We start from the raw sequence: 26313 nt of genomic DNA, 5'->3' as shown, positions 1-26313 counted from the left end.
CCATGAATGAAGAGATGAAATAATTACTATTTATGAGCTGAGCTCATTCATGTATGATCATCATCAGATGGATAGTAATAAATAATACACAATTTCCACTCCTCTATCCCCATTGGCTATGAATTATGACATCTCAGTATGTGCATCATGTAAGACTTGAGTTAAAAAAGTAAAATAAAAGACTTGCATCATATCTTGAGCTTTTATTTAGGAGAGTAATAATTAGATCAGTGTTTTCCAATGTATGGAGGCAAGGCACCTATTTTTCATGAGAAAAACCTCACGGTAAACCACCAAATAAAAATATCACAAAGTATGCATACTGAAATAATGATCTTGTTTCAATTTAGTCACGAGTGTACTCAGTGTAAAATCTTTTCTTTTTTTAATAGTTAACACAAAGCTGATAATTTTAAAAATAAATAAATAAATCAAAATCTGTAATTTTTCAATGAAGAAGGAAGCCCGCGTTGGCAATCGCCATCGTCACAACAGTTTTGCATATTAGCAGTCTGTAGTAAGACATTCTTTCATTTTTTTAATGGATCCAAAACCCCTCTCCTTATTTTGAAGGTTACGCCGAACAATAAACAAAAGTAACTTTGCCCATGAAAACAACACCAAAAAAAAAAAATTCTAATTTCAACAGACAAGAACTATCAAGTTATGTAGCTCAAGTCTAAATCTATTTAAGTCTTTCATTTTCATTTTCAGCCAAGCAAGTACCAAGACTTAAAATTGGCATCTCAAGTCCGGCTTGCCGGATGGTAGCATTTGTCTGTGCTAATGGAAAACCATTGGCAAGTAGAGTTTTGGCAAAAGACGGAGTTGGAAAAAGGAGCATAGGTGCAGCACCAAGGAAAAAACTGACACAGATGGGAAGGAATGCTGAGATATAGTCTTCACATACTGACAAAGCAATAAGGTAGTGTTTATGAAGATAATACATCAGACATGAGGGGGGTGTTGAATGCAGCCACAGCAGAACAGTCCATCTCATTTTGCCAGAGAAAAAAAGAGGCAAAGTAATGAGAAAAGAAGGCGGGGTGGCGAGAAAGGGGACAGTGGCGGGTGTAGTGGTGGTGGTCTCAGTGGCATGGTGCAACAGCAAGTAAGAGTTGAAAACTGGCAATAGGCCAGTGCAGACTGTGAAAGCAAAAGCATGACAGAGCCAAGATATGGAGGAGCATAAACATTACAGCCAGGGTAATTAAAATCTGTTTACCCTGACATACAGGCAGAAGCAATTGATGATCCCATCCTCACCGGGTTCGTCTGCACCAATAGAAATCCCGCTGCCGTCCTACTCCTGGCTTTGCTCCCTCCAATAACCCATCATAACCACAAGCTAGGAAGCCAAAATTAGCCGGAAACTGCATCAGAACCAAGCGGATGAGATTTACAGAAGGGGAGGGTGCATCCCATCGGGGCCCAGAATGATTGAATTGCTCAACCTGCCGGTACATTAATAGACGTGTATGTCATCGCCAAAGCCAGCGCTCCCTTGACACACTAATAATCGTCTTTTGCTGAAAGAGAGGTTGAGTATCTGGAGAGGCACTGAAATGAAGGTATAAAGAACAACAGGAATGGGAACGCTCATGAGTTCAGTTCAATTCCAAGCATTGGAAATATGCTTGAAGCTAAACATATGCAGAGGAGCCGAGTACATGGCCCCTCATCCCCCTTGGATACGATGCTTTTTTAATCTGATTCATTAATTGGAAAAAAAAAAGCTTGATTAAATCGATTGAAATAATTATCAATGAGCTACTCTAAAATTGAAAAATGAGCAGCTACACCATGTAATTGATATTGCAATCAGTAACGGCCTATCTTACTCATGGATGATCATATTAATCGGCAGTATAAACCTCTGATTGGAACATCCAAGTGTTCTGTGCTCATATTACATTGGTGCCATGAACCACGGCTGGTCACTCATTTATCGAGCAGGTTCGTCATCACAGTATAATAATTTATTCTCAGAAAAGCCACAAAGTAAATGTTGGTAAAATGGGTTGTTGTTTGTCAGCACACATGTCGCGGACATTTTGGCAAGGATCGAAGTCATTGAATTGCTTACGGTGGAGAGGTTTTTGTCACAAACGCTCTAAGTACATTATGGAGTTGACGTGACATTTTTTTTTTCCTCAGTTTCCTGCTCTACCTCAAAAGAGCACAGTAGAGAAGCCCTGAGCTGGTCCTGTGCATTTAAAATGGCTCGTGGTAGCGGCGTCTTACCTTGGACGACACGATTCTGTTGTCACAAAACTTTGGCGGGATGAAAGGCTCGCTGGCAGAACATGGCTGATGACCAACGTAGATAGTCCGACTGTCTACTCTTCTTTCATCGCCCTTAAACTGCAGGGAGGAGCAGAGGAGTGAGCATGGTGGCGGGTGGAAGATGGAGATAATAAAAGACTAAGAGATCTAATGTTAAAGTGAGACTATGAATGAATACTCATTAAATGTAGCGCAAAAATGAAATGTACTACTAGACCGCCGTGTGTATTTGTGCATTGGATTTTCTATTATAAAAGGCAGGCAGGGTGGCTGGTTCAAGTCCCTCAATGCACTACTTGTGTAAACTGGGAATAGTTGTAGGAAAGTATGAGCAGGGAAACAGAAGCTGCTTAAATGTCAGGATTTGAGTGTTTTTTGAACGTCTAATTTGCTTAGGGATTTCCCCAAGGCACCATTTTCACTGCGCCTCTTACTCTTCCTTTTACACTTAGCCACTTCTATTTAAGGAGCACTACCTTACATATTGTATCACAAGGGATGAGAGTATATGATATAATGTATATTATTCTTCGGTGAAGGTTGTGCATCGTTCCATTCTATATCCATCTTAGTTACCCAGTAACACATAAAAGCATTCCTCTCTTCAAATTGGTATTCTATTATCAAGCGTTCACCTGCAATGCTTGCTTTTGTAGTTTTTGTGATAAGTGCCATGAAGAGAAAAAACAATGTACACAAGCGAGCAAAAAGAATGTGTCTAAATATTTTAATGTAAGAGCTAGCTTCTATTTTATGCAACAATGAGCATATCAATTCATTCAGTGCAAGAAATTTTCAGGCCCTCTTTTACCCTAACATTTGAAAAATATTAAAAATATATAAATTCCTGGGATTTAATGTCTGGAGTCTGGACTGTGAAAAGTATCTCCTTGGCATTCAATGAGTTAAATGAATATTGATTGATTAACTCATTCAATCTCAAAGACATATTTATATGTCAAGACATACAAGTATGTCCTTGTCCTTCCTCCTCTGAATGAGTTAAGCAAAAATGAGCTTTTACATTCAGCCATTTAATTAACATTCACTGCCAGCTGTTTTCAAAGCGGTTTGCCACCCGTTTTAGAGCACTGATCTTTCAAGGACCAATGAACTTTTGTCAGCTTTTCTCATGATCACGGCACACTTTCTGTTCTCGTGTGGGGCTTAAACGTGTCCGACTTTTAACTGGTATGAAGAAGCTTGCATTTCACAGACAGTCTGGGTGACCGACCGTCTTCTACACCTACCCGATGAAAAACATAGGATACTTGACCAATATATTCAGTGGAAGTCAATGTTTGGATTTCAGTTGATGAATATAAACATAATCAAAAGTAATTGAGTTAAGCATTCTGGTTTTAAAGAATTAGTGGTAGGTTCAAGTGTACATAGTCGACAAGACCCAATCACAAACCCAGTAACTTACAAAGCTTCTTTTGGTAACTCAAACTCCACGTTGCCACATACCCTGTCAACACTGTCCCTGTAAAAATGTTAAAAGCAAGATGGGGATCAGCTTTATCTGATATAAAGAGCCAATTACGATGAACGTCTCATCATGGCCCCGTGCCAGCGGCAGCGAGAATTAGAGCAACCTGGACAGCGATCTTACAGGAATTCAGTATCAAACAAATCCTGGAGTGACAACTAAACAGACAGGATTTCAGATTACGCAACCATTTGCTCAGCATTACAGGTGAAATAACACATGAAACAAACGGTTACATTGCTTTTATTCATTCGTCTAGACGTTCACACTACCCGTACAGCAGAGAGGAGCCAGAATGTTTGCATAAGGCCTCTCTGTATGCGCCAGCAGCCAGGTTCACACCTCAGTGTGTCTGTCAAATCTCCCATCCCCATCTTGGATGGCACACATTTGTAAGCCCTTCCGCAGGACCACATGGACACGGCTGGCGGCTGCCAGAGGATCAAGGGGGGAGAGTGGGAGACAGAAAGACTGTGAGAGAGGAAGTACAAAAAAAAAAAAAAAAAAAAAAACAATCCACATGAGCAGATCCTGCTTCTTTATTCATATTAAAACAACAACAACAACTAGCCGCCAGTAGGAACAAATGCATCCCAAAGGACTATTGTCGTACATTTATTACACTCAGACGGCTGAATCATTCGTCCTCTCTGCACTGTGACATACTCACAAACAAAAGTAATCGCTTTTCTGATATACATGGACTGATCTTTTACCTGCAGCCAGCTTTAGAGGGCGGTTTGCCCTTGAGCCATGCTAATGTCCACGGTAACGAAAGGTTGTTGCAGGCTTTTGATAAAGATTAAACACACAATTGCTGAAAAGCTGTATAAGCAAGGTCTGACTTTGCTGATGACTTTCACCAAGATATGTTGAGAGCTTGAATGCTGGACTTAACACCGTAAGTGACCAAGTACCGCGGCTTGCTAGCGGAGCTACTCATTTTCTGAGAAATAAGTACTTTTCCTGTAGTTACACTTAGATTTATTTTTTTTCCCAAATAATTCAATTGTTTATTTTCTATTTACATTTACTAATGTGTGTTCTTGAATGCAACATAAATACCAATAGAGTACTCTTTAATATGGGTCCCAACTGGCTATTTCTATCATGTACAGTTTTACATTAGACACAAAGTTGCAGAGGAGCACTGTGTAGCTATTTTTCAGACTCAGCGAAGGTCTCCTGAGTGCTCTTGTTGTAAAATCTGATGAGGGTCACAGGGCCGGATTCATTTTTGAATAGTAATGCGATTAGAATCTTTAAAAATTGTGAGCTCGCCGGCACGCCCGAAACACCGCTGTCTAAGAAATACTCCACTGATTGCATTTGCCTTCACATCAGATGTCAAAAAGCTGTGTCCAATGCCAACACAGTTAGCAAGCACGGACAGGAGTCAAGCGCTACCATGTCAATACTGAGAAGTAGACCGTGTTCCTTGATGAAAAGAGTATCAGCGACAAACCAATTAGATCAATAAAGCATCGCACCAGCTCCTAATGGAGCCGAATTAAGAAATGAATGGTGCATTAGAGAATTGAGTGAGCTTGAAACCTTCCATCAAATTACATTTAGATCTAATTAGACTTTCCAAGGTTTAGCCAGACTCTGATGACCTGCCACACTAGGTCTTTCTCCATACTTGTTAGTTCAATAGATGTGATGTGAGTACGCAGAAAATTAGCTCCATCACAATAACATTTTCACAAGAAACATTTCAGGACCCTTATAGAGCCTTGCTTTGAAAGCAGATTAAATAATTTGACAATGGTGCCGAGTCAACATGTGCAATTTATACTGCTCAACCGACTGCGTTACACAGGATGTCTCAACTACCGGTGCTTGTGTTCCTCGATTATAAAGAAGTCTAATGTTTTGACAACATGGCTTATTTTCTAGGAATGTACTTTAAACTTTCAAGTAATTATGTACTAATGTGCGCTTAAACCCGATCATCATTAGATGTCAAATGAGAGTACAGCATGAAAATTGAGTGTGCGAGTCATTTCAGATACAGTCAGTGAGGATGTGAGGCAACCTATTTTTGATGGTGCATGGTGTGGTGTCATCTTGGAAGTGTGTCAGCGCCGCCAATGAAAGTAGGCCGACACATTTCAGATGAGTATTTGTCACTTTAACCACACAACAACCCACTCTTCCAAATGCACCGCTTTGAGTATTAAATATTTGGCGTTACTGAAGAAAGAAAGACGTGCAGTTGTTTGGAATCAGTCTTTGGTTTTAAATCATTTCAGAACTTCCATGTGTTGAAGGTGACATTTCAAATCATGCTTCAAGTCAGGGGAAATGTTATTTTCAGATTGCAATGTCCTGTGACAAAAACAATCCAGGAAATGAGCTGCGTTGCCTTATTGGGTGGCGTGAAGTGTTTTGGACAGTTTCACAAGGTCACACATTACTAAAATGTAATAGCTACCGACTATGTGAGTCACTGTGGGCAAAAACTATCAATTCGTGTTGTTGACATGGTGCAATTCGAGGCTTGAAAGAGGGACAGAGACAGGGTGTTGTCACTCATAACAGCTGCAGTTGTTCAACTTAAGTGTGACCAAGCATGCATGCAACATTCTCCAGACAATGAGTGTAATTTAGTGTTAAGCGCGTAAAAGTAAGCATGCATAAAGTATCTTGACACTAACAAACTAAATGTGCATTTGTTCAGCTTTCAGGCAGCAATGCGGTAGTCCCAAAAGCACAAAAAGTGTGCCATAAAGCTGTACAGAAAATCCACTGGTGAAATGTACTTCAACACATTTAATGAGGTGTGAGAGGTCTGAGGGAAGTGGACAGAGCACTGGGGAACTAAGATGGGACTTCTTTATGACCTGCACGCGCACTTTGAACAAGGCGGACAGAACAGCCGATATGCTGCAAATGCCATGTCTCCACATTATGACCTTACTTGGCACATAAACAAGCTGAATGGATAATGAGTTTAGTTGTAACATATGTTGGAGCCAAATCACTCAAATTCAACTATGGGGACTAAAATATGTTTTGATTATCTTACTGGGATGGGAATGTTAAGTTTGTTTTGATGACAGGATTGTACTAATGATATAAATTCTGCCCCAAGCAGCGGTTAAATTCTTTTCGGTGTTAACTTCCAATAACAGGCATCGTGTATTTCGGACAAAAATAAATTAAAAATACTTGAGCCTTAAACAACAGCATCTGAAAAGTCTTAAAATTAGACATCTCCATTTCCTGTGAGTTGAATAAAATTAAGTTTATTGCTGGTTTCCAGGCGTTAGCTTAGTTTATTCTAAGTTCATAAAATATGTGTGTGTCTTTCTGGGGGGGTATACTTTTTGGTCTTTGATGTAATTTCATTGTAAAACCAGTCTAGTCCGAGAAAATAGTATTTTCACGTTCTAAAATTAGACCTAATAGTAAAGAGATGCAGTAAAATGCATTCAGAGCTCGTCTTAAAGTGCTTTATAAATACTGTTCCGTTGAGCTTCTGAAATCCAAACTTTATTTTTGATGGCTTAAGCACAGGAGTTGTTTGGTTAGGAAACGTAACAAATGTTGCCAATTTGATCTAAATGGCACTTTTAGCCCTCGTCGTCTCTTCTTGTTTTACCTCGCTTCAATTCCACACAATTCTTTTACACAACTAGCAAATATGCTCATGAAGAGCTAGAAGTACACATTGTTTACTCTGTGTTAAAGTCAGACGCTAGTCGCTCCACCTCATCAGCCATTCAGTCTAGTATCTGTCATCACTTTCTTTTCGTCCTTCCAAAGAGAAAAAACTCATCTTGAGACTTGTCAGAAATCATACTCAGTGGCTCTAAGGTGCAACATCTGACTCTGTATAATTTGTACAACCAAATGAATACCTCCTAACAATGCTGGTATCAACAAAGAAACCAAAAAGACTAACTCAACTTCGTTAACAATATGGCGAGCAAGCACCAGGCAAAATGTACTCTGCTGTACACGAGGAGTCCATTTCTGCCCTTAAAAGGGTACGGTCGACACTAATGTACCCCATGGGGCTAATTATTACACTCCACGGCAAGTGCAGTACAATTCCCTGGGCCCACGGGGTACAAAAGTGAGGCGCCAAGGGTACAAAAGCATTACCAGGGACAATCGTGCCATTTCTTATCCTGAGTAGATGTGGCTGCCTTGTGACTCTGGCAGGAAGATTACACAACCAAATGCGTGCTAGTTTGACAGTCTAAGGCGAACTGCCGCGTTACATCCTCATTTGTTTTAGCCGCATTACATCCTCATTTGTTTTAAAGTTATTACAGCTCAAAGACATCAAACCTAATGAAAGTCTTTATCACACCAGTTATTCATCACTTTGCCTTTCCTCCGCAACAAAGAAATTCTTAACATAGGCTAATTTGTCTAATTTCAGCACAAAGATCCCTTGTATACTCATGTAATACTTTCAGGTATACTTTAGTTGAAATGAATCACAATAAAAACTTCCATTGGTGTGTGTTCAGATTTTGTTCTTAGTTACAATTGTCAAAAGTACAATTTGGGTCTCTTCAAATGTACTTGTCTCTGCATTAAAAAGTAATTTGACAGTTGAACGGATCGATGCCAGGGGACTGTAAAGTAACTGCAATTTAATGAACACACTCTCCCGCTTAAATAATCCACATTAATATTAATCAAGACTTTGATAGAAGGCCAAATGCCACTACCTGGCAGTGAGAAAGGATTTACCTCCATCCTGGATCCCCCCATACTTGGCCAATGGCATAGCATGATGAGCCCATAGCAGACTCTGCTACTCTGCTGTTTGCACACACTGATGACCGCAGTAACAATTTCAACAGAGGCCCCATCCTAAGGAGCTGTTGTTGATGGGCAAAGGCTCATTGTTCTGTGAGAATCCCTGCAGCTGTACAAGACACTGAGGGTTCTGTACCATGGACTGGGACTGGCCTACATCACACCGAGTCCCTCGGTGATGGGGGGAGGGGAAAACGAGACCCTGCGTTGCGAGCAGCTTCCTCAAATTGTTCTTCGAAGCCTCGCTAAAGATGTGCTTCGTGTTGCGTTACGGCTACTTGAGCAACTCACCTGTTGTGTGGGAATGCAAACGCGGAAATATTACCGCGGGTTGTGACAACAATAACAGCTAGCAACACCATGAAGACCATTTTCTATCACAGTGGACCCTCGTTATTTACGGGGTATAGGGACCACGCCCTGCCGACCATGGGGTTAGTCAGTTGGCTCGTCGTTTTATTACATCGTTCATGGCTTAAGACCTTTAAGATTGAGCTTGTGACGATGACATGGTTCTGGCGTTTGCTTTTGTGATGTATTAAAAGGGTTTTTTTTGCATGGCGGTGGCTTGGCATGACTATAGACTGGCTCTGTGTTTGTACTATTTTCATCAATGCCAGTGGAATCGACTAGCAATTTTCTTAGCATATTCAATTAGCAATTGAATGTATTTTTTGATGTGGTGTTGTGTTGATGTGAGTGTTCAGTGTTATATGATCGCAGTATGAAGTATAATGCAACTTGAATGAAGTGATGTCATGGGGGATTTAAGCAAGCTAGTGTTTTTTTGAATTCCTGAAGAGCTGTCATTTTGACAGTATGAGGATTCCGCCCGACAGCGATGATATAGAGTATACTGTAGACACCTGATCAATAAATAGAAATTGTACTCAATGTGATCGATTTGAAAAATAAATAAATAAAATAAAAATCAGGAAGCAAAACCCGACCTCATTCATCGTGCTAGAGGGAGAGGCTATAGTGCAATGCAATACAACACATCTTTATCTATACTTTGATTGATTTGTTTATAACAGACAATAGTGATTTTTTGGTCGTTTAATTACCTGACATGTTTCGGCGTGTTACTTCCGCCTTCATCAGAGTCACGAACATGTCAGGTAATTAAATGACCCCAAAAAAAAAAATCACTATTGTCTGTTATAAACAAATCAAAGTATAGATAACATGGAAGACAAAATGAACTTAATACAACTACATCTTTATTAATATAGCGCTTTCACAACAGATGAGATTTGTGCCAAAATTACAAGCACCTAAGAGGAAATCTGGAGCACAAAAGCGTGTTTTACTACCAGATATTTTGAATGCTATTTTTCCTCTTGATAGTTGTGGTTTATTTATTTTTCTTATTTTAAACACGTTTTAAAAAATTAAGTATTATCGATAGACTAATATGAAATGAGTACAATGTGATCCCTCAGCCCTATTTAGCACATTATGTTTAAAAAGGTGTTTATTTATGGAAAAACTTAATTCTGGCTTTTTTGACAGGTTACATCAAAAACAGAGGAAGTCTTTTTGAAAATAACAGTGCCTAGGTTCCAAACAAAAATTCAACAATGGGTGAAGTGACGAATGCCGAACGACGAATATACGGTGAGCATTCACACAGCAGAGGTCATACAATTTTGAAAAGTGTGAGGAAAACATTTCTCAAAAGCTTGAATAATTTCAATTCTTCTTGATCATCACCTCAAAGACTAAAGATGACACTAAAAATGTGGTTTGATATGAAGCCATCACTGAAAAAAACATAACTCTAAATGAGAAAATTTGTTTTAAAGTATAACAAATCTCAAGTCAACCTACGTCCCAAAATGTTTCACTATTTGGTTTTAATTCTACATGGTTGGTTGTCTATATGTGTGCCCTAAGATTGTGGCAAGCGGCCCACAAAAATGGACAAAACCATGGTATCAATAAATATTTTCTAAAAATAAATTATTGCAAAGCATATAAAAAAGTTGTACATCATTTTAGCCACAAGAAAAGTATGGTGTGCTGATACAGGCCTGTGTTTACTTTCTCTGACTGAAGGCACGCTGCTCCTGAAATAGAAACACAGACTAAATAGCTGACTAGAACATTGAGTTGCATCTTCAACTGGAAGAAGGTTTTATATTCACTGGGCACGTTATCTTTTAACTAGTTTATTTTCAAGCATTCACTTCCGCAGGCATAAGTCCTGGTCTGCGAATTAGTATGACTTCTCCCTCGTCACCTTCACCACTGCCACGCTCTTGACACGCTTCCTGGGAATTAAAAGAGGAACTGACAAAAGTGAAAAATATTCTGCGTTCTTGTGGAGAAAAAAACATCTCCAGTTTGCGCAAAAAGTAAAGAGACTTCAAGCTGCAGTCTAGTCACACTTTAATCTATAATTAAAGAGAATTTAAAGTAGCGTGGCCATAAATGGGAGTATGTTTTTTCTAGCCGAGTGCCTGCGCTCTCCGGACTATTTCTGTATGCGACAAATCGCCATATTCAGCTACTTAAGATGAAGGTTCTTGAACCAGCTGCTTTTGCATTATAGTGTGTGGATTCCAAAAGGCTATTTATAGTAAAAAAATATACATAATTAAAAAAAACACAATAGTGGCTATCTTCCAAAATATTCCATGACATCACCTTTAGTAATAATGTAGCCGGCTCCACATTCTGTCTTTGCTCGTCCATAAATCTTTTCTAGACAATGCAGAGAGAATTTAATGACCGCAGATTTTTTTGGTAGCTATTTCCCCAGTCAATGAACTGAGACTACCTTGAAGTCGGACATTGCTTGATTGAAAAACACTGCCTGTCTGGTTGTGAGTTTATAACGAAGAGAATCTATCTATCCGTGTGTAGGAGGGGGCACGCTCTTGTGCCTCCCACGCGCTCGTTATATCCTCATACGGACCTTTTTGTTCCACCCCTCTTCTCAATGGGCACCCAATCATTTCAGGTGACGAAGAAATGAAAAGTTTGGGATGACAGAAACACCAAGCACGTATCCACGAACGTCTCTGCATTCACGTCACTCAGAACGTCTCTGGAGGGACCTTTATGCATATATGGATGATGAGGATGCATTTGGAGTGCCACAAGCCTAGCGAGGGGAGGCAGGAGGAACCATGTGCAAGATAATTCAAAATAAATGAAGAAAGCTGAATTATTCAGATGTACAAACTGAGAATTCAACCTCGCTTTTGAACAGAAATGGACAAGTGCCAGAGCAAAAAAAAAAAAAAAAACCTGACACGCCTCTTTTGAGCCTGTCCATTAAGAGAAAGATACACCCACCGGTTTAACTCAAGGTTCTGAGTTAAGTCAAGGCTGCCCCTCACTATATTTCATCACTGCACAATCAGCTAGTCACACTGCCTGTGGTCCCAACATTACATTTTCCTCCCATTTTTTCTTGCAGACGTGCTCTGTAGCCGAGTGTAGGCGACCGACCACATATTGAGAGGAAGGAAGGGAAACAAATGAGCGATTTTTGCAGGTCGACCAGCCGGCTAGCTTGCGGTGCGAGACTAACGGCGGCTAAACTGAGCAGCAAGAATCAATATGCATTTGTCGCTCCTAATCAAAAAGGGACTAATAAATCACACGGTCCTGCCTCGCGTTGTGTGTGCGCGTGTGGCCTTCAGACACACTCAGAATTTAACTGCTCACCAAAGAGACACAACACTCCCTGTTCAAGGACTATTGTCTCTTGTCCGTCAAAGTATTCACAACGCGTTTCCGACAGGTACGACTAGCTGAGCAAATTGAAATGTCACAGGTTAGACACAAATTTAGAAAAAAAAAAAGAAGCACTTTTAAGTAGGAGTTTTGTAAATAGCTAATTGTACCAATCAGACTCAAAGTCTTGTTTTTAAAATCAGGCATGTGCCTTGCACACTAGCGCTTGAAAAACTTGAGGTGATGATAGTCATTGATAATGTTTCAGTCAGCAACTTGCTACTTATAAGATCGCCTCCCAACGCAAGCTCGCTCACCTTGCTTTCGCTGCCAAACTTTGAAAAACTGGCCCCGCTTCCACGACTGGCTCATCCAATCAAATTCAGATATCCTCATAGCCTCGAATTAGGGCTGCAACTAACAATTATTTCAATAATTGATTAACCTGTCAATTATTCGACAAATGCAATTTTTAAAACACCATTTAATTTCTATCCCTTTTCTCCAAAAACTGATTCTTTTTTCCAAACTGATTTTTGATGATTCAGTTACTGGTTTGATCTGTACGTACCAAGTCAGAAAATAGGCAAAAATGTTGATCATTGTTATCCAACGTAAAAGCTGTTGTTTTTTTAAATGTCCGGATAATGGATGGATAATTTTGATTCAACAGAATCTGTCTCCTTTCACACAGGAATTAAGAAATTTGAGAATATTTATTGTCAAGAGGCTGAAATTCTGAGGATTTGGACATTTAGGCAGGTTTCTAAAGTATTACTCCATTATCACAAATATATCAACTAATTTGATAATCGATTGGTTGTCATTACAGGAGGAGGGAATGCTTTGTAATAATGTATTGTACACCTCCAGTTAATGTTACATGGACTATTGTTGGAGTTTTCCAAAATCTGACCGTCTGCAAGTCCATGAAGGCATCTTGAATGTGATTTGTGATTGGACGGGTGAGTCGGGGTGTAGGGCGACTGAAAAGAGGAAGAAGTAACACGTTTTGACAAGCTTGAGGCACTGCTGCCATTTTGCTGCGCCAAACTACCACCTGTTGGATTTTAGCAATGCGTTCACCTCAACGCTTTTTTTACGCTAAATGTTTATAAGAAATAAGCCCACAAGCTAGAAGACATGAGTAAAAAAAAAAAAAAAAAAAACTTCTTTCAGACAACTACCCTGCCGGTGTTGTGGATTAAAATCAAGGGACTGTGGTGACCCAAAAAGGAGAGACATTCACCCTGCCCCTGTAACTTTAAAGGAGGGGACTCGGTTCAAAGAGGTGATAGATTTGCAAGGGTTGAAGGAGAGTAGTTTGCCGCTTGCTCTCTAAACAATCCGTTTTTGTGTGGAGAGCAAATAAGTCACACACTTCGTCTCCCCTTGTCTCATTTTTTAGGGTTAGGGTTAGACCTACATCTCCAATGAACCCCCACCTACTGGAGTTTAAAGACTTAAGTGCCACTGTATTCGGTGTGGAGCGTTCTGGACTCGGAGCAATAGCAGCTAAAACTACCAATCACGTTGATCCGATAACAATAAAGGGCTGGGAGAAAAAGTAAAGCATCGTATGTTCACTGCGCGGAAGTCAGTTTAATATCACACTTCACAGCGACAGAGTAAGAAAGGACAGGAATTAACGAAGACTCGGTAATGGCTGCTTCCTCCGCCTGCTGACAAATGAGGTGGTGCGATGCATGGAATTATGTGACACTTCTGATAAACTGTTTTTTAGATTTCACACACGAGGTGTTTGTCGTGCATTAGATTATTTATCGCCGACTGGTGTGAACCGCCATGGTGCGTTCAAGCAGGATCCTTTTATAAGCAATCCATTCATTATACGTGGGAAAAGCATTGCATGGCATTCTGGGTATGAGTGACAAGCGCTTTGAAATGTGTGCAAATGCCAATCACTACTAAAACTTTGACAAGCCTGGAATGGATTCACTTCCATGATTTTACATGAAAAATAAAACATCATAACCCAGCTTGCGTTTGACCTTGGATCCTCCACAGTGGTGCGCCGTTTTCGCATGTTCTGCGTGTAACCGTTACGGGTTTCCCGCAATGAGCTACTATCGCCTTTCCGCCGGGCTTCACTGGGAACACAGTGCTGCCTTCAAGGGCTTGAACCAACATCAAAGAAGACTGTGGGATTTTGCATTCCTGTCAGCGCATTACAACCTCTGGAGCCGCCCCCCACTCCTCTCGACTGCCTAGCGCAGGGGAAAAAAAAACAAAAAACGGCATCCTTAATGTTTCTTAAAAAAAAAAAAAAAACACTCACACGTGAAGTGAGAGTCAAGTGAAGACACACAGCGTGCGCCCTCTGATGCTTTTGGTAGAAGCACTTAGGTACCCCCACCCCCCTCACCCTTTCTCCTTCCCGTCGGTAAGCACAGGGTGGTGTGATTTAGGAGCCCGAGATAACAGAGCTGTGTGCATCCATGTCTGAGGTCTCTGCGCAAAATATTATTTACAGCTCACGGCCAGCGGAAAGTACAGCAGCGATCCTCTCCTGCAAGGAGCGTTTTCAGCTGACCCGGCAAGACTCGAGAGAGAGAGAGAGAGAGAGAGGCCAGGCGGAGGGTCCCACACGCCGTTATTGTGATACCGCCTACCCTCGCTCGCAGACGCCGCACCATTCAGCACGCTGGTGTCAACAGGTTACTGGTGCAGGAGTGGATGATAAAGAGGCTTCTTAGCTCACAATCAACCCTCTCATCACTATTACAAGGAGGGAAAGGGCAATCAAAGGAACGGTGATACTATCAAATATTTTTAAAAATGCAAAAAAAAAAAAATACCACTAGCTACCACCGCAGCGTTCTCTGCTCGATCACTACGTCAGGAAACGTTGCGTAAAAGTTGCATTTTTGGTTTCTCCGGCAGCGTGATGGGGACGAGAGATTGCCTGCTGGAACGCCACCAACAAGCATTAACTGACAGGAGGCGAGAGTCGGGACTTTCAAACAGGTGCAACGTACGTTTTGAGTAAGGCACTCAAGCGGCAAAGAATCCTGGATAAAGTGCATCGCGGTTAATAGTTCACAAAAACATTTAGTGAGCTGCTGTATACAACAGAAGCTTTCAGGTTGCGCACACTCGATTCCAAATTCCAGGTTGACCTTCGATTCCTTCAGATTTTTTTTTTGTATTCTAAAAATGGAAATCATTCATACTAGGGTCAAACTGCCACCAACATGAAACCTTCATTCAACGTTAAAGACAACAGTTTAAGTAACATTTTAACATTCTCTCAATGGTCAAGCAAATGCTTCTTCACTTTAATGACGAAGTCAAGTCATTGACCTAGCTGCTCCGCAGCCCTCACGCATCCAATTTTTTGTTGTATTGCTTCCGATTTGAGATCAGCACAGTATTTGAAGAGAAGATGAGAGAGATTAGGAATTGACTCTCAGGTTGTCGCATCCATTATGAGGCAGAGAAGTGCCAATATGTAAATTGGACAAGTTTAGGCACCTCACCCGAGAACAGAGTCTGTATGTGTGATACAGAGTATGTGTCGCAGTAGGTAGCAGAAAGTGTGTGATGTGATCGTGAGCAGGGGCGGAGCTACTGGGTGACCTCTCGTCACTCTGTGGCCATCCCTATACCTAGGGGAAAATTTGGATATCTGTGCTTTTTCTGCACACTCATAATACAAGCAGGAACAAACCTAAGGGAAAAGTAATATTTAGAATAAGGAAGAATTAAGAGATTTTGTGTCCTTGTGCTTTTGATTCTAGCAATTGATTCTAATACGCAAAATGGCATCTACCGCCTGTGACAAATGGCAAACTTTGCTTTGAAAATGATGACTTCGTATAAAACGTAAAAAAGAATAAGCACTATACTTGCTTTTAACAACTTACATGTGACCTCATGTCAAATGACAGCAATTACAATTCAGTTTTAAGTGCCTTTAAGGCATATTGTTCATGAACATTTTTGTCAAACTGCAAATTGTACAACCTCGGGGGGGGTTCGTCGCTCGAGGTTACACTAATATCCAATATTTAGCAGCATTGCATGCGTCACTTAGCAATAAGGGTCATCATCTTATCTTAATGTTATCTGATATGATGGTCTGTAGAACAGCCCAAAAGCAATAGACATTTTGCTAAGTTAAAGTGTCCATTTCTGCCTATAGAACAATGGAGAGTGTGATTTCATTTCTGCTCGTGCGCGCAACTGACTTGACTGATTAATACTGTTCCCGATTGCCATTTTCCTTATTATATAATCACATATTTCATTGTGAGACAGCCATGAGAAAATCAGTCTTCAAGACTTCAAAGGTAGGCTGCGAAAAGCTGATAAGATTGTCGAGAGAGGTATTAATTCAACAATATGCTGACTGTGGTTGCAGTTTGCAGTGGTGTACACATGCACTGCATTACTGAGAGCTGTTTGTAATGTGCAACTACACAAATTAGAAACGGCACTACAAGCAATGAAATGTAGTGGCACACCACTACAAACAGTGTAAAATTGAGATATGAATAGAGATATATATATATACACACAGCAGATGTAGTTTCTTTGTTGTATTACTACATCGGGGGTGGACAACAAAAGGAACCCCTGCCATATTATACTGGATAGAGACGTCCCGATCACATTTTTATGCACCAGTAAATTGATTTTAAGTATCTGCCAATACTACGACCCAAACCAATACCTCTGCAATGCAACGATCCATCCAAATTGTCTCAATTATCCGATTTTTTTTTCATTTTCAATAAAGGTATCCTCCCAAGATGATATTTTGGATATGGCTGTAAATAAGCAGTGGATAAAATCAAGTAAGGAACTAAAATATTTTATTCTTGACTTCAGAAATTAAGAAAGTTTAAAAATAGTCTTTTTTCAACCGGTACCAATGAGCTGAAAATCATGTGATCATCACTGATTTCTGATCATGTCGATCGTAACGGGACAACCCTAATATTGTATATTCACAAGTGGTACACTTTAATAAGATCTCATGCCAAAGCTGTCATGATTCTGAAATATTATGGAAAAAAAAACATGCGTCATTTTGATTTCGGTCACTTTTCCTACACTGCTGAATTTTACTACTTCACACTGAGGGATGATTCTATTATTGTAACCTTCTCGCGTATCTGAAATGGCCGACTAATCTATTTTAAAACTTATGAGAAACCACAGCAGTTCTGCAATGTTGCAAACTAAAAAGTGAAGTCAGCCCCAACTGTGAATGCTTTTAAATCCAGGTTTAAAACTACGCCTTTTATTATTTGAGCATTTGTAAGATCCAAACTCTTGTTCTTGCATCGTATGTTCTTTTAGTAATTTTAGTAAGGGTCATTTTAGTAATTTACTTTGCTTTTAAATGTCTTGATTTTGTTTGTAAATGTTTTAAAATGATCCATTGAGTTACCTTGTGTATGAAATAAAGCTGCCTAGCACCGCCTTGCCTTCTGAGCACCAAATTACACACCTCTATTACAGGAAGTAAAAAAAAAGCAGAAATGTGCATTTTGGAATGTGCCAACATTCCTATTGACAAGCCACAAAGCTTTTATGTGCTTTGGGCAGATGAGTCAAAACTGGCGCTTTTGGCTCCAAGTCGCACGATTCTATATTTGTGAAGCACGTCAACACTGTACCAACTATTTTCGAACTTCAGTACATGTTGGCGAGACAACTGAAGGAATTCCTGCGTGCGTGTGTACATGTGCACGTGTGACCTTAAAGTGGGAAAGGGGAAGGCCATCCAACTTGCAATGAATGTGTCGTGACTTCCTGAGTGGCGTTAACTTGCCTTTAGCAGTTTTGCCCTTCTGCCACTGGGGCTCAATTACGGCCGAGTGAGCCCAACAGCTGTGAGCAAACAAATTATCCCGAGCTCGCAAGCAGCAGTTAATAAAGCTAGCTTGGGTCCAAATCAGGCGTGGGTGTCATGAGATAACCTCGTGTGTGTACGTACGTGCGTGCGTGGGCGCGAGAGTGTCAAGGCAGACGCACACTGATACATACCAGTCGGTTGAGGCTTCTTCGTAGCATCTTGATTCCCACAACTCCCCCGGCGGGTTCAGTTCCACAGTTCCCCCCCGCCCCTCCACGAGCAACTTTACATGTAAATGTTAGAGAAGCTAGCTCTTCCTCGGCTATCTATCTTCTACTCTACGGACGTTAGTTGGGAAAGCTGCGGCGGCGACGCTACATCCTCTCCGTTCGCCTTGTGTTCGTAGACTCCGCCGCCTAGTCACCATTCGCATCCTCTGCCGCCCAAGAGGCTCGGCGTTGCGGTTCGCCCGTCGCGCTTCTTCCCTTCGAGGCTGCGGGCTGGAGCCGACGCGGACATCTCGCTCGCTGGTTGACTGGCGGCTGGCTGGCAGGCTGGCTCGGGCGCCCTGTTGCTGCCGCGAGGAACCGGGGAGACTCGCGTCTTCGCCTGGCTCACAGTGATACCGTAAACTGCCGCTTAAATTGTTGAACTTGTGGTTACCGGCGACGCGTGCCGGTGGTGTGGCGTCACCGTCCTGGTGAAGAAGTCCCAGTGATTGGAGTGAGTGAGCGACGAGCTGTAGCGTCTTCTTCCAGTAAAAGGAGAGCTCGCCCCTCCCGACTGAAGGTGCGGCAACTTTGGCCCTCGGTGCACTCTGGGTAATGTGGTCCTGAGGACTACAATAGCCGCTTCCTCAATTCCCTTTCCTTCAAGTGCGTCCGTGTGTTTTAAACGTGAGGTGAGACGTCAGGTTGTATGTTATTGTTGTTGTCCAAGACTCGAGCGGTAACGCGTCGTCTTTGTGGCGTCAAACCTTTCATGGCTTTACATACAAGAACTACACACCTATGCAGTTTCCTAAAAGATAATGTCAAAATTGGGTTTCTTTTCGTGTAGCCAATGTTAGTTACACACCATCGTTCAAAAGTTTGGTGTCACTTAGAAATGTCCATACCCTTTTCTAGCCTGTCAGGAATTCCGTTTGAAGACCTCGGGAAGGCGCTTCTTAACCCCACAAGGAAAACCAGATATGCATTTCTTTATTCCCACGTCTATGTAGTACTTGTCTAATAGAAATTAGTAGTCATTCGCAGCCACCCTGTGGCATCTATAGGCAATTACAAATCTTTTTAGGTGGGCCGCAATTACTCGCATATTTTTCCTATTCAAGGGAGCAGTCCGGGCCGGTGGATATTCGGGGACATGCAGGTACACTGAAGAAAGACGAAAGAGGAGGACTAGTACTCTTTAAATATTAAAGTAGAAGTCAACCCCCCAAAAATATTTGCAATATGTTGTCATTTTTAACCACGTCACACCTCACCTGTTTTCTGAAACTGAGACATGATTGGTCGTTACCTGAGCTCTAGTAACTGTAATGTCATTTTCAGTCAACAACAAGTGACAAAATGGCCTCCCCCTGATATGGATAAAAACAGCCTTTTATCATACATATGTGGAAGCACAGCACGCCAAGCAAGTTGGGCCTATAGATATGGAAAAAGCTAAACCCACAAGCTAATAAAGCTAACAAGCCCAATCATGAAAAATCTAACACATGAATCATGATATACATTATTATTCTTACAAAAGTCGAGGTCGACCTTGAAGGATTGTCACTTGCATGCTGAAACTCGTGCTTATAGTCGACTTTACATGTGCCAACTGATTTGCAAGTGACACTGGGTGACCTGACCACTCTGCTTGCTTGTCATTGGGATTAAAAATGCACTATCATTTAAGAAAATAAAGTTAGAGTTGCTGGTCAGCCGGACCCTATCACTATAAGAAAAAAATAATTTAAAAAAAGTAGTAAAGTATTCCTAGGCCTAAAATAGTAATTTAAGTGGGAAAACTTTTAAAAATTAAATGTTGATAATCGTGGCAATAATGTAAACTAGCACACAAAACTGGCAAGTTGTTTGCTCCAAATAAATTTGATGAGTCATTTTCACGAGGGTTCAATACAAGGTTCTGTAAACTCTTATTTCTTTGTTGTGAAGCCAATTTTCATCAAAGCAAATTTTAAAACATTTAATTTGTCCAATTTTATAATTTGATCGAGTTAATTGAGTTTGTTGCCTTGAAATGTTGAGTTCATCCAATTTATATACACTCAACAAATATGCGTACCTATGATGAAAATTACAAACCTCGCTCTCTCTCTCTCTCTCTCGCTCTCGCTCTTTCGCTCTCTCTCTCTCTCTCTTTCTCTCGCTCTCTCTCTCACTCTCTCTCTCTTTCTCTCTCTCGCTCTCTTTCTCGCTCTCTTTCTTGCTCTCTTTCTCGCTCTCTCTCTCTCTCGCTCTCTCTCTCTCTCTCTCTCTCTCTGCAGTGAGGTCTTAAATGTTGGGCTCTACTACCACCTAGTGCCCTTATGGAAGAAACGCTGGTGGTAATTGAATCATTTATACAATGTAAATAAAGCCAGTTGGAAACAGCACAGGTACACATCTTGATGCATTATCATGTTAACAAAACACTATGTACACACTATGTAATAATAATAATAATAATGATAATAATAATAATAATAAAAATAAAATTATGATTTTATTTTTAAATAATAGTAACATTATAATTATCGTTATTATTATAAAACAGCTTCAATGAGTGAGCCAATCATAGGCAAACTCTTTGCTCTTTTAAAACTATTATAGACCGTTCAAACGAATCAAGTTAATTCATAATTCCGGCAAATATTTTTATGAAAACCACGCCTAGGCCTGAAAAATGTAAAACAAATGTCAAACCCTAAATGCGACTGCAGCTGAGCTGTACATTCATTGCGCTTGTGTGTATGTTTTGAGCTGTCCTGTTGTAATGTTTATTGTCTTACTTGTATCTACTGATTTTTTGTTTTGTTTTGTTTTGTTTGTTGTTTTAATTGTTTTTACTAACATATTTTCTTTTTCTCAAGAGGCTTTGCCCCTTGTCAGGCCACATATGTAAATAAGAATTTTGTTTTTAAGATGTGTTTCCTGGCTAAATAACAGTTAAATAAAATAAAATAAAATAAAATAAACTTCGTAACATCAAAACCGTAAATGAAGACTTGTAACAGGAAGAAGGATTATGTGCATCAGATTGCTGCAAGTCAATCCCCATTCCACAAGGTGGCGGTCTAACAACACGAATGACGCACTGCGACAACCTGACGCATGGAGGGGAAAACAACCACGGCCATAGACATTTACTAAATTAAATTTTGGGGAAATGCTAATGCAATTACTTATAACTTGCTAATACAACTTTTCAAATACATTTGTGGTGTGCCTATGATTGCGGCATGAATTGTGAGATAACATAATAACACAAAGCACAATATGAGACACATCAAAGATGTTCTGGTTTGTGCAGGTTTAAAACCTTAAATTAATATTAAACTATGTGCTGTTATACCTTGCCTTATACCAATCTGTTTGCTTGTCAGGGTTGCTAAGAAACACATATAATAGTGATAATGAATACAATTACAAACTGAATCATATAAAACAACAACAACAGCAACAACTGTTAGGCAAAGAAGTGCAGATAGGCAAACAAGCATTCACACTCACGTTCACAGTCTCTAAATGTTTTGGTTTCATTTTTTTTCATATTTATTTTTTGTTTTTAATATTTATTTTTGACCCCCAAATTACCAAAACGTTCAATATAAATGCCTAGAAAAAGTCTTGTCATTATTCACATATATATTATCATTAATCTATTGGTTTCTTTCTTCAGCACGACACTTGTCGTGTGTAATCATACTGAGAGCCTCCTAACAGACCTATATGAGTGTCTGGGTCACAAAAAGATTTTCATCACATTATTAACTGTGTGTAATTTGCTCGAGAGACTATATCGATACTGTCCGTAAATCTGCAAAGTTGTTTTGAACAACGGTTGTTGTCTTTAGAAATCTCTTCAATTTAAATCCCACTTGAAACATGAAGCATAAAGTGGTGCATTTTTGGTGACAGTACTAATTAAGCTACACAGACGAGGAGCGTTCCCCCATATCTTCAAAATATTTCTACCTCCTCCCGCCTCGCTACCGTGGAGATATGAGATGATAAAATGAGGCCCTGCACTTGGGATCATTTACTTCCGTAAACGCTGTGCCACGTGACGTCTTTTTTTTTTTTCTTGTACGTCACTCGACGTCGTGCTTTGTGCGCATGCGTGTCACATCACGGACGCGTTGCGTCACATTAGAAGTCAAGTCACACTTGTTTTTGTAATGTGAACGAGTGCATAAAAAGGTTGGATTTAACAAAAAAAATCAGAATTGGGCATCATGCCCTGCTGTGTGAACGTAGCCTATGATCAGGCCGAGAATGAGTTCCATTTTGTATCCAGCAAATTGCAACGTCATAAAAAAGATATTTACAGTTAGAAATTATAGTGTACTGGAGACCATCAAACAAGCATCTTGTCAGATGATCTGATCTTCTTCCAGATTCTTTCCCTTTTTATCTGCCTGCCTCTGGCCACAAAGTGTGGGGATTTTCCATCCGTTATTTTGAGAGCATTGGCCCTGACATTATGCGTTATTATGAAATGGCTTGTAATCTTCAAGTCTGGAGGTGTGTGAATGCCTCTGCTCACCAAAAATGCAACCATGTGATAGGATGAAGTATGACGATAATTGCCCAAAATGTGTAAAATAGTGCTCAAGTGGTGTTTAATGCAGTGACAAAAAATATACTGATATATCTAGCAACATGAAAGTGGTTAATGTATCAAAATAACAGACGACATGGGGACAGCGCAATAGTATCGATTTGTGAAAAAACATTCAATTGACCCGATTTGGACACAGTAGGTTTCCGCATAACAGCGGCGAATCAGCAGTTTTTGTTAGTCACGTTTTGCATTGGATCTACTGCAAAACTAATTGAAAGAATATAAGTTTGGCAAATTTGACCAAACGAGGCCTCGGCTGTCGATTTAACGTGCACGCCGGCGGCCGAATTTGCAGGGCATTCCCTATCTGGCTCTCCCCTCGTGTGTCTCCGTCGTACTTGTGAATTTAAACTGACAGCCTCTGTGGAAGAGTTGGGAGACTTCCCCAGCCATCTGTCTTAGAGGACCCCCCTCCACCCCCAAGCCTCGCCTCCCCCTTTCCCGCCCTGCACGCATCCCTCATTCCCACACTGGGCCTTTGTCAGCAGTTCCTGTCCGCGGTCTAGGCGTGGCGTGCGCGGAGGCCGGGGCGACCGTGGGCGCTTTCAGAGGCACCTGCAGATGGGACAAAGGGCCAAGGGTGCTGAGGCTGAAGACAGATTGATGCTTTGTGCGCTGGGCCTGGAGAGAGAGCGAGCAAGGGAGAGAGTGGGTTGTTGGGGGGGCGGGGGGGGGGGGGGGGGATAGTTAGCTGAGAAGTTTTCTGGAAGAGGATTTTGAGGGGTACGGTGGGGTGAAGGAGGCGGTGGGGGGTTGGTCCGTCACTCCAGTCTGTGTGAGTCCAAGCTTTTCGGAGCACCCGGAGAGATTGACAGCCTTTGTGGGCCGCATCCCCCTCACAATGGTCATGCTTTAATGGGCGGTAAAGCTAAGAGAAGAGCTTTTGGGGAAGGTTTTTTTTTTTTTTTCTTTCGGGGAAGGGAGGTGCTGTTCGCTGGCTGCCACGGCGGTGTGGGGAGACTGAGGGACAGGGGGCCCGAAAGGCTTTACTGCTTTGCTTGGTGGGGACCAATTCATAGGCATTCAGTCCGAGGCTCGTTATTCACTGAATGCATCCAGTGGAGGAATGCAGCAGCATCAATTAGAATGTGTTTGTAGATAGCAACGCCGGGAAGAAAATCTCTTTCTCTCCTTTTGCTAGCGGGACAACACGGTCCGACTATAGGAGGTGTCAGAGCCACAAAGCCTTTTTTGTGGCGCTCTCTCCATTACATTACCAGTGCAATATGTAAGGTGGGGACTCTTTTGATTTAAATTAAGTGGAAAAAACACTAAATCCTATTTTTATTCAGCAGGGATAATGGCGTTATACTCCATAAAGGTCTTTAACTACTTAGCTTAAAATCGTCCCCAGCTCCCTTTTCACTCCAGCCCAGTGTCTTACTCTCATTGGGGGCATTATATTTATTCAATGGCGGAGGGTCAAAGACAGTCTGTTAAACAGAGTTGCTTGTCGCCTTAACTGCCGCATCACTTCTAATTGTGTATCAGTGGGTCAGCGGTTTGTGGAGGTGTCCCCCTGGAAGAAAGGACGAGCGGATATGAATTTAAACAGTATCTTGTAAGGCATTGTCTGGAGTGGGCTCAGGCCACCACTTCAGTCTCAGAGGGTCTTTCAGAAAAGGACTATTTTTTCCTTTCTTTCACTATAACGTTGAACACGGCGGTATAAAAGGAGGGGAAGCAGCGAAAATCACTTTGGTGGCGATAGCATGTCGAGGTTGATACACTATTCAGTTTTTTGAATGTGGAAAAGGCCAGCCGTACATGGCCTTCTTACTAATTGGGGTACACTTAATGTTTTTTTTTTAAATCACACAACAGACACCATTATTTGAAAAAATATAAAAGTCCGCTACTTCAAAAGTTGCTTAACATTTCTGTAATATCTGGGAGTTCAAACCATCACCAGACATCACTCCTGTCACTCTGATGATGGACACTTACGTTCTTCTTTTTACTTTGATGATCCAACCATTAGTTAAGCTGCCATAAAGGCCATTTCATCATTTTTGGAAGCAATAGACACCAGGATATTTCCCGGTTGCTGAAAGATTATTGACTATAATGGATCTGAAATGAAATGATGATAAAAAAAATCGTGTTGTATTTGGTTTTCTGCAGGCAGATATGCCCCAAAAGGTTCATTTTTTTTTTATTTTAATTCCTTAAAATAATCCAGCATGAGGAATGATTATGGAGGGATGTCTTTAATAGTTGTATGTAGTTGTAGAAGACTGCCTGGTAGTGGGGTAGCACCTCTAAAGAGACATTATGAAAAAGTCTACACACCCCTGTTCAAATGTCAGGATTTTGTGATTAAAAAAAAAAATCTAAACTTTTTCCACCATTATTGTGACATATAACCTGCACAACTCAATTGGGAAAAAATATCTTGAGAGAGGGGAAGTAAAAATAAAGATGTGGTTGCACAAGTGTGCACACCCTCAAACAACTAACAGATGTGGCTGAGCTCTGGATTAACCAATCACATTCACACTCATGTTAAATAGGAATCAGCACACACCTTCCCCTTTTTTATGTCCCCATTAACCCCAAATAAAGCACAGAAGTTCTAGTAGGCTTTTTCCGACATGTTTTATTTTTTTCTCAGAATATTTTCTTTAATCTTCCAAACGCATGTGGGAAAATGTGTTCTGGTTTAAGGAAACTGGAAATGGAATCATTGCTTTATATTATTTCCTAAATTTAACATTTCTGCATTTTTGTGACAGAGCAGACTTAGTATGAGAAATACCTTCACTTCAAATTGTGATTGTGATTTTTTTTTTAATTTTTTATAATGGCACATTTCCAAATGCAATTTTGTCAGAAAACAAACGTGACATACCAATTTACATTTTTTTTCTCGAAGGGCGCGGGTCTGCATCCATTTCATCTCCAATTTCCTTGCTTTTAACACAAGATGATACAGATGGCATTTGTGCTGCAGCGTGATGCAATTGCATTTTTTTTCTCATGCCTTAGGTTTAGTGAGAACTAACTGGCAGGAACCTTCTCGTAGAAAGGTGTAGATTTCAATATGGGCAATTACGCGCCATTTCAAGCCAAATGTGCCAAATTTGCATGCTGTGAAAAGGGCGAGCCACAGTCGCACAAGTGCATGAAAAGTGCACTAAATTGGGGCAAACATCGCGACGTGGGGAAAGGCATCTCCGCCGTAATTGATTGTGCGATTGTAGGGGGGGAGCTCGAAACGCAGGCGGCAATTAAAGGCGCTTCTTCTGCGCGTCAAAGAATTGGCAGGTTATTATGCGGGCCAAGTGTCAGCACATTGACAAGGACGGAGGGGTGGGATCATTTGCAGCAAAATGTGCTCAAATATGGACAGATGTCTTCTTCACACATGGCTGTCAATTGGACTGGGAGAGGAAGGATA

At 40.9% G+C, this 26313-nt stretch overlaps 1 protein-coding gene across 10 annotated transcripts in view; it reads right to left on the bottom strand.

The window, feature by feature from the left end:
* atp11c (ATPase phospholipid transporting 11C (ATP11C blood group)) overlaps window positions 1-18942 on the bottom strand; it is a 46409-nt gene extending 27467 nt beyond the window's left edge. For 4 of the 10 annotated variants that reach the window (XR_015082034.1, XM_086014160.1, XM_086014143.1 and 1 more), the window contains exons 1-2: window positions 8492-8622; window positions 2245-2364 (exon numbers count right to left, since the gene is read on the bottom strand). Coding sequence is in view for 9 of the 10 variants with exons in the window: in XM_086014160.1 (XP_085870286.1) it covers window positions 2245-2364; window positions 8492-8533 (162 nt within the window). In the remaining variant the exon portion in view is untranslated. Of the gene's footprint in view, window positions 1-2244; window positions 2365-7891; window positions 7999-8491; window positions 8624-18268 lie in introns of those variants that run through there. The other 6 variants (XM_086014127.1, XM_086014134.1, XM_086014091.1 and 3 more) reach the window with 4 other exon arrangements.
* Window positions 18943-26313: the final 7371 nt, after the last annotated feature.

Source organism: Filicampus tigris, chromosome 2, assembly GCF_054856515.1.
Source record: "Filicampus tigris isolate MCC_2025a chromosome 2, RoL_Ftig_1.0, whole genome shotgun sequence".
Taxonomy (NCBI): Eukaryota; Metazoa; Chordata; class Actinopteri; order Syngnathiformes; family Syngnathidae; genus Filicampus; species Filicampus tigris.
The sequence above is the reverse complement of the archived record's forward strand: the minus strand, read 5'-3'. Positions and strand labels throughout refer to the sequence as shown.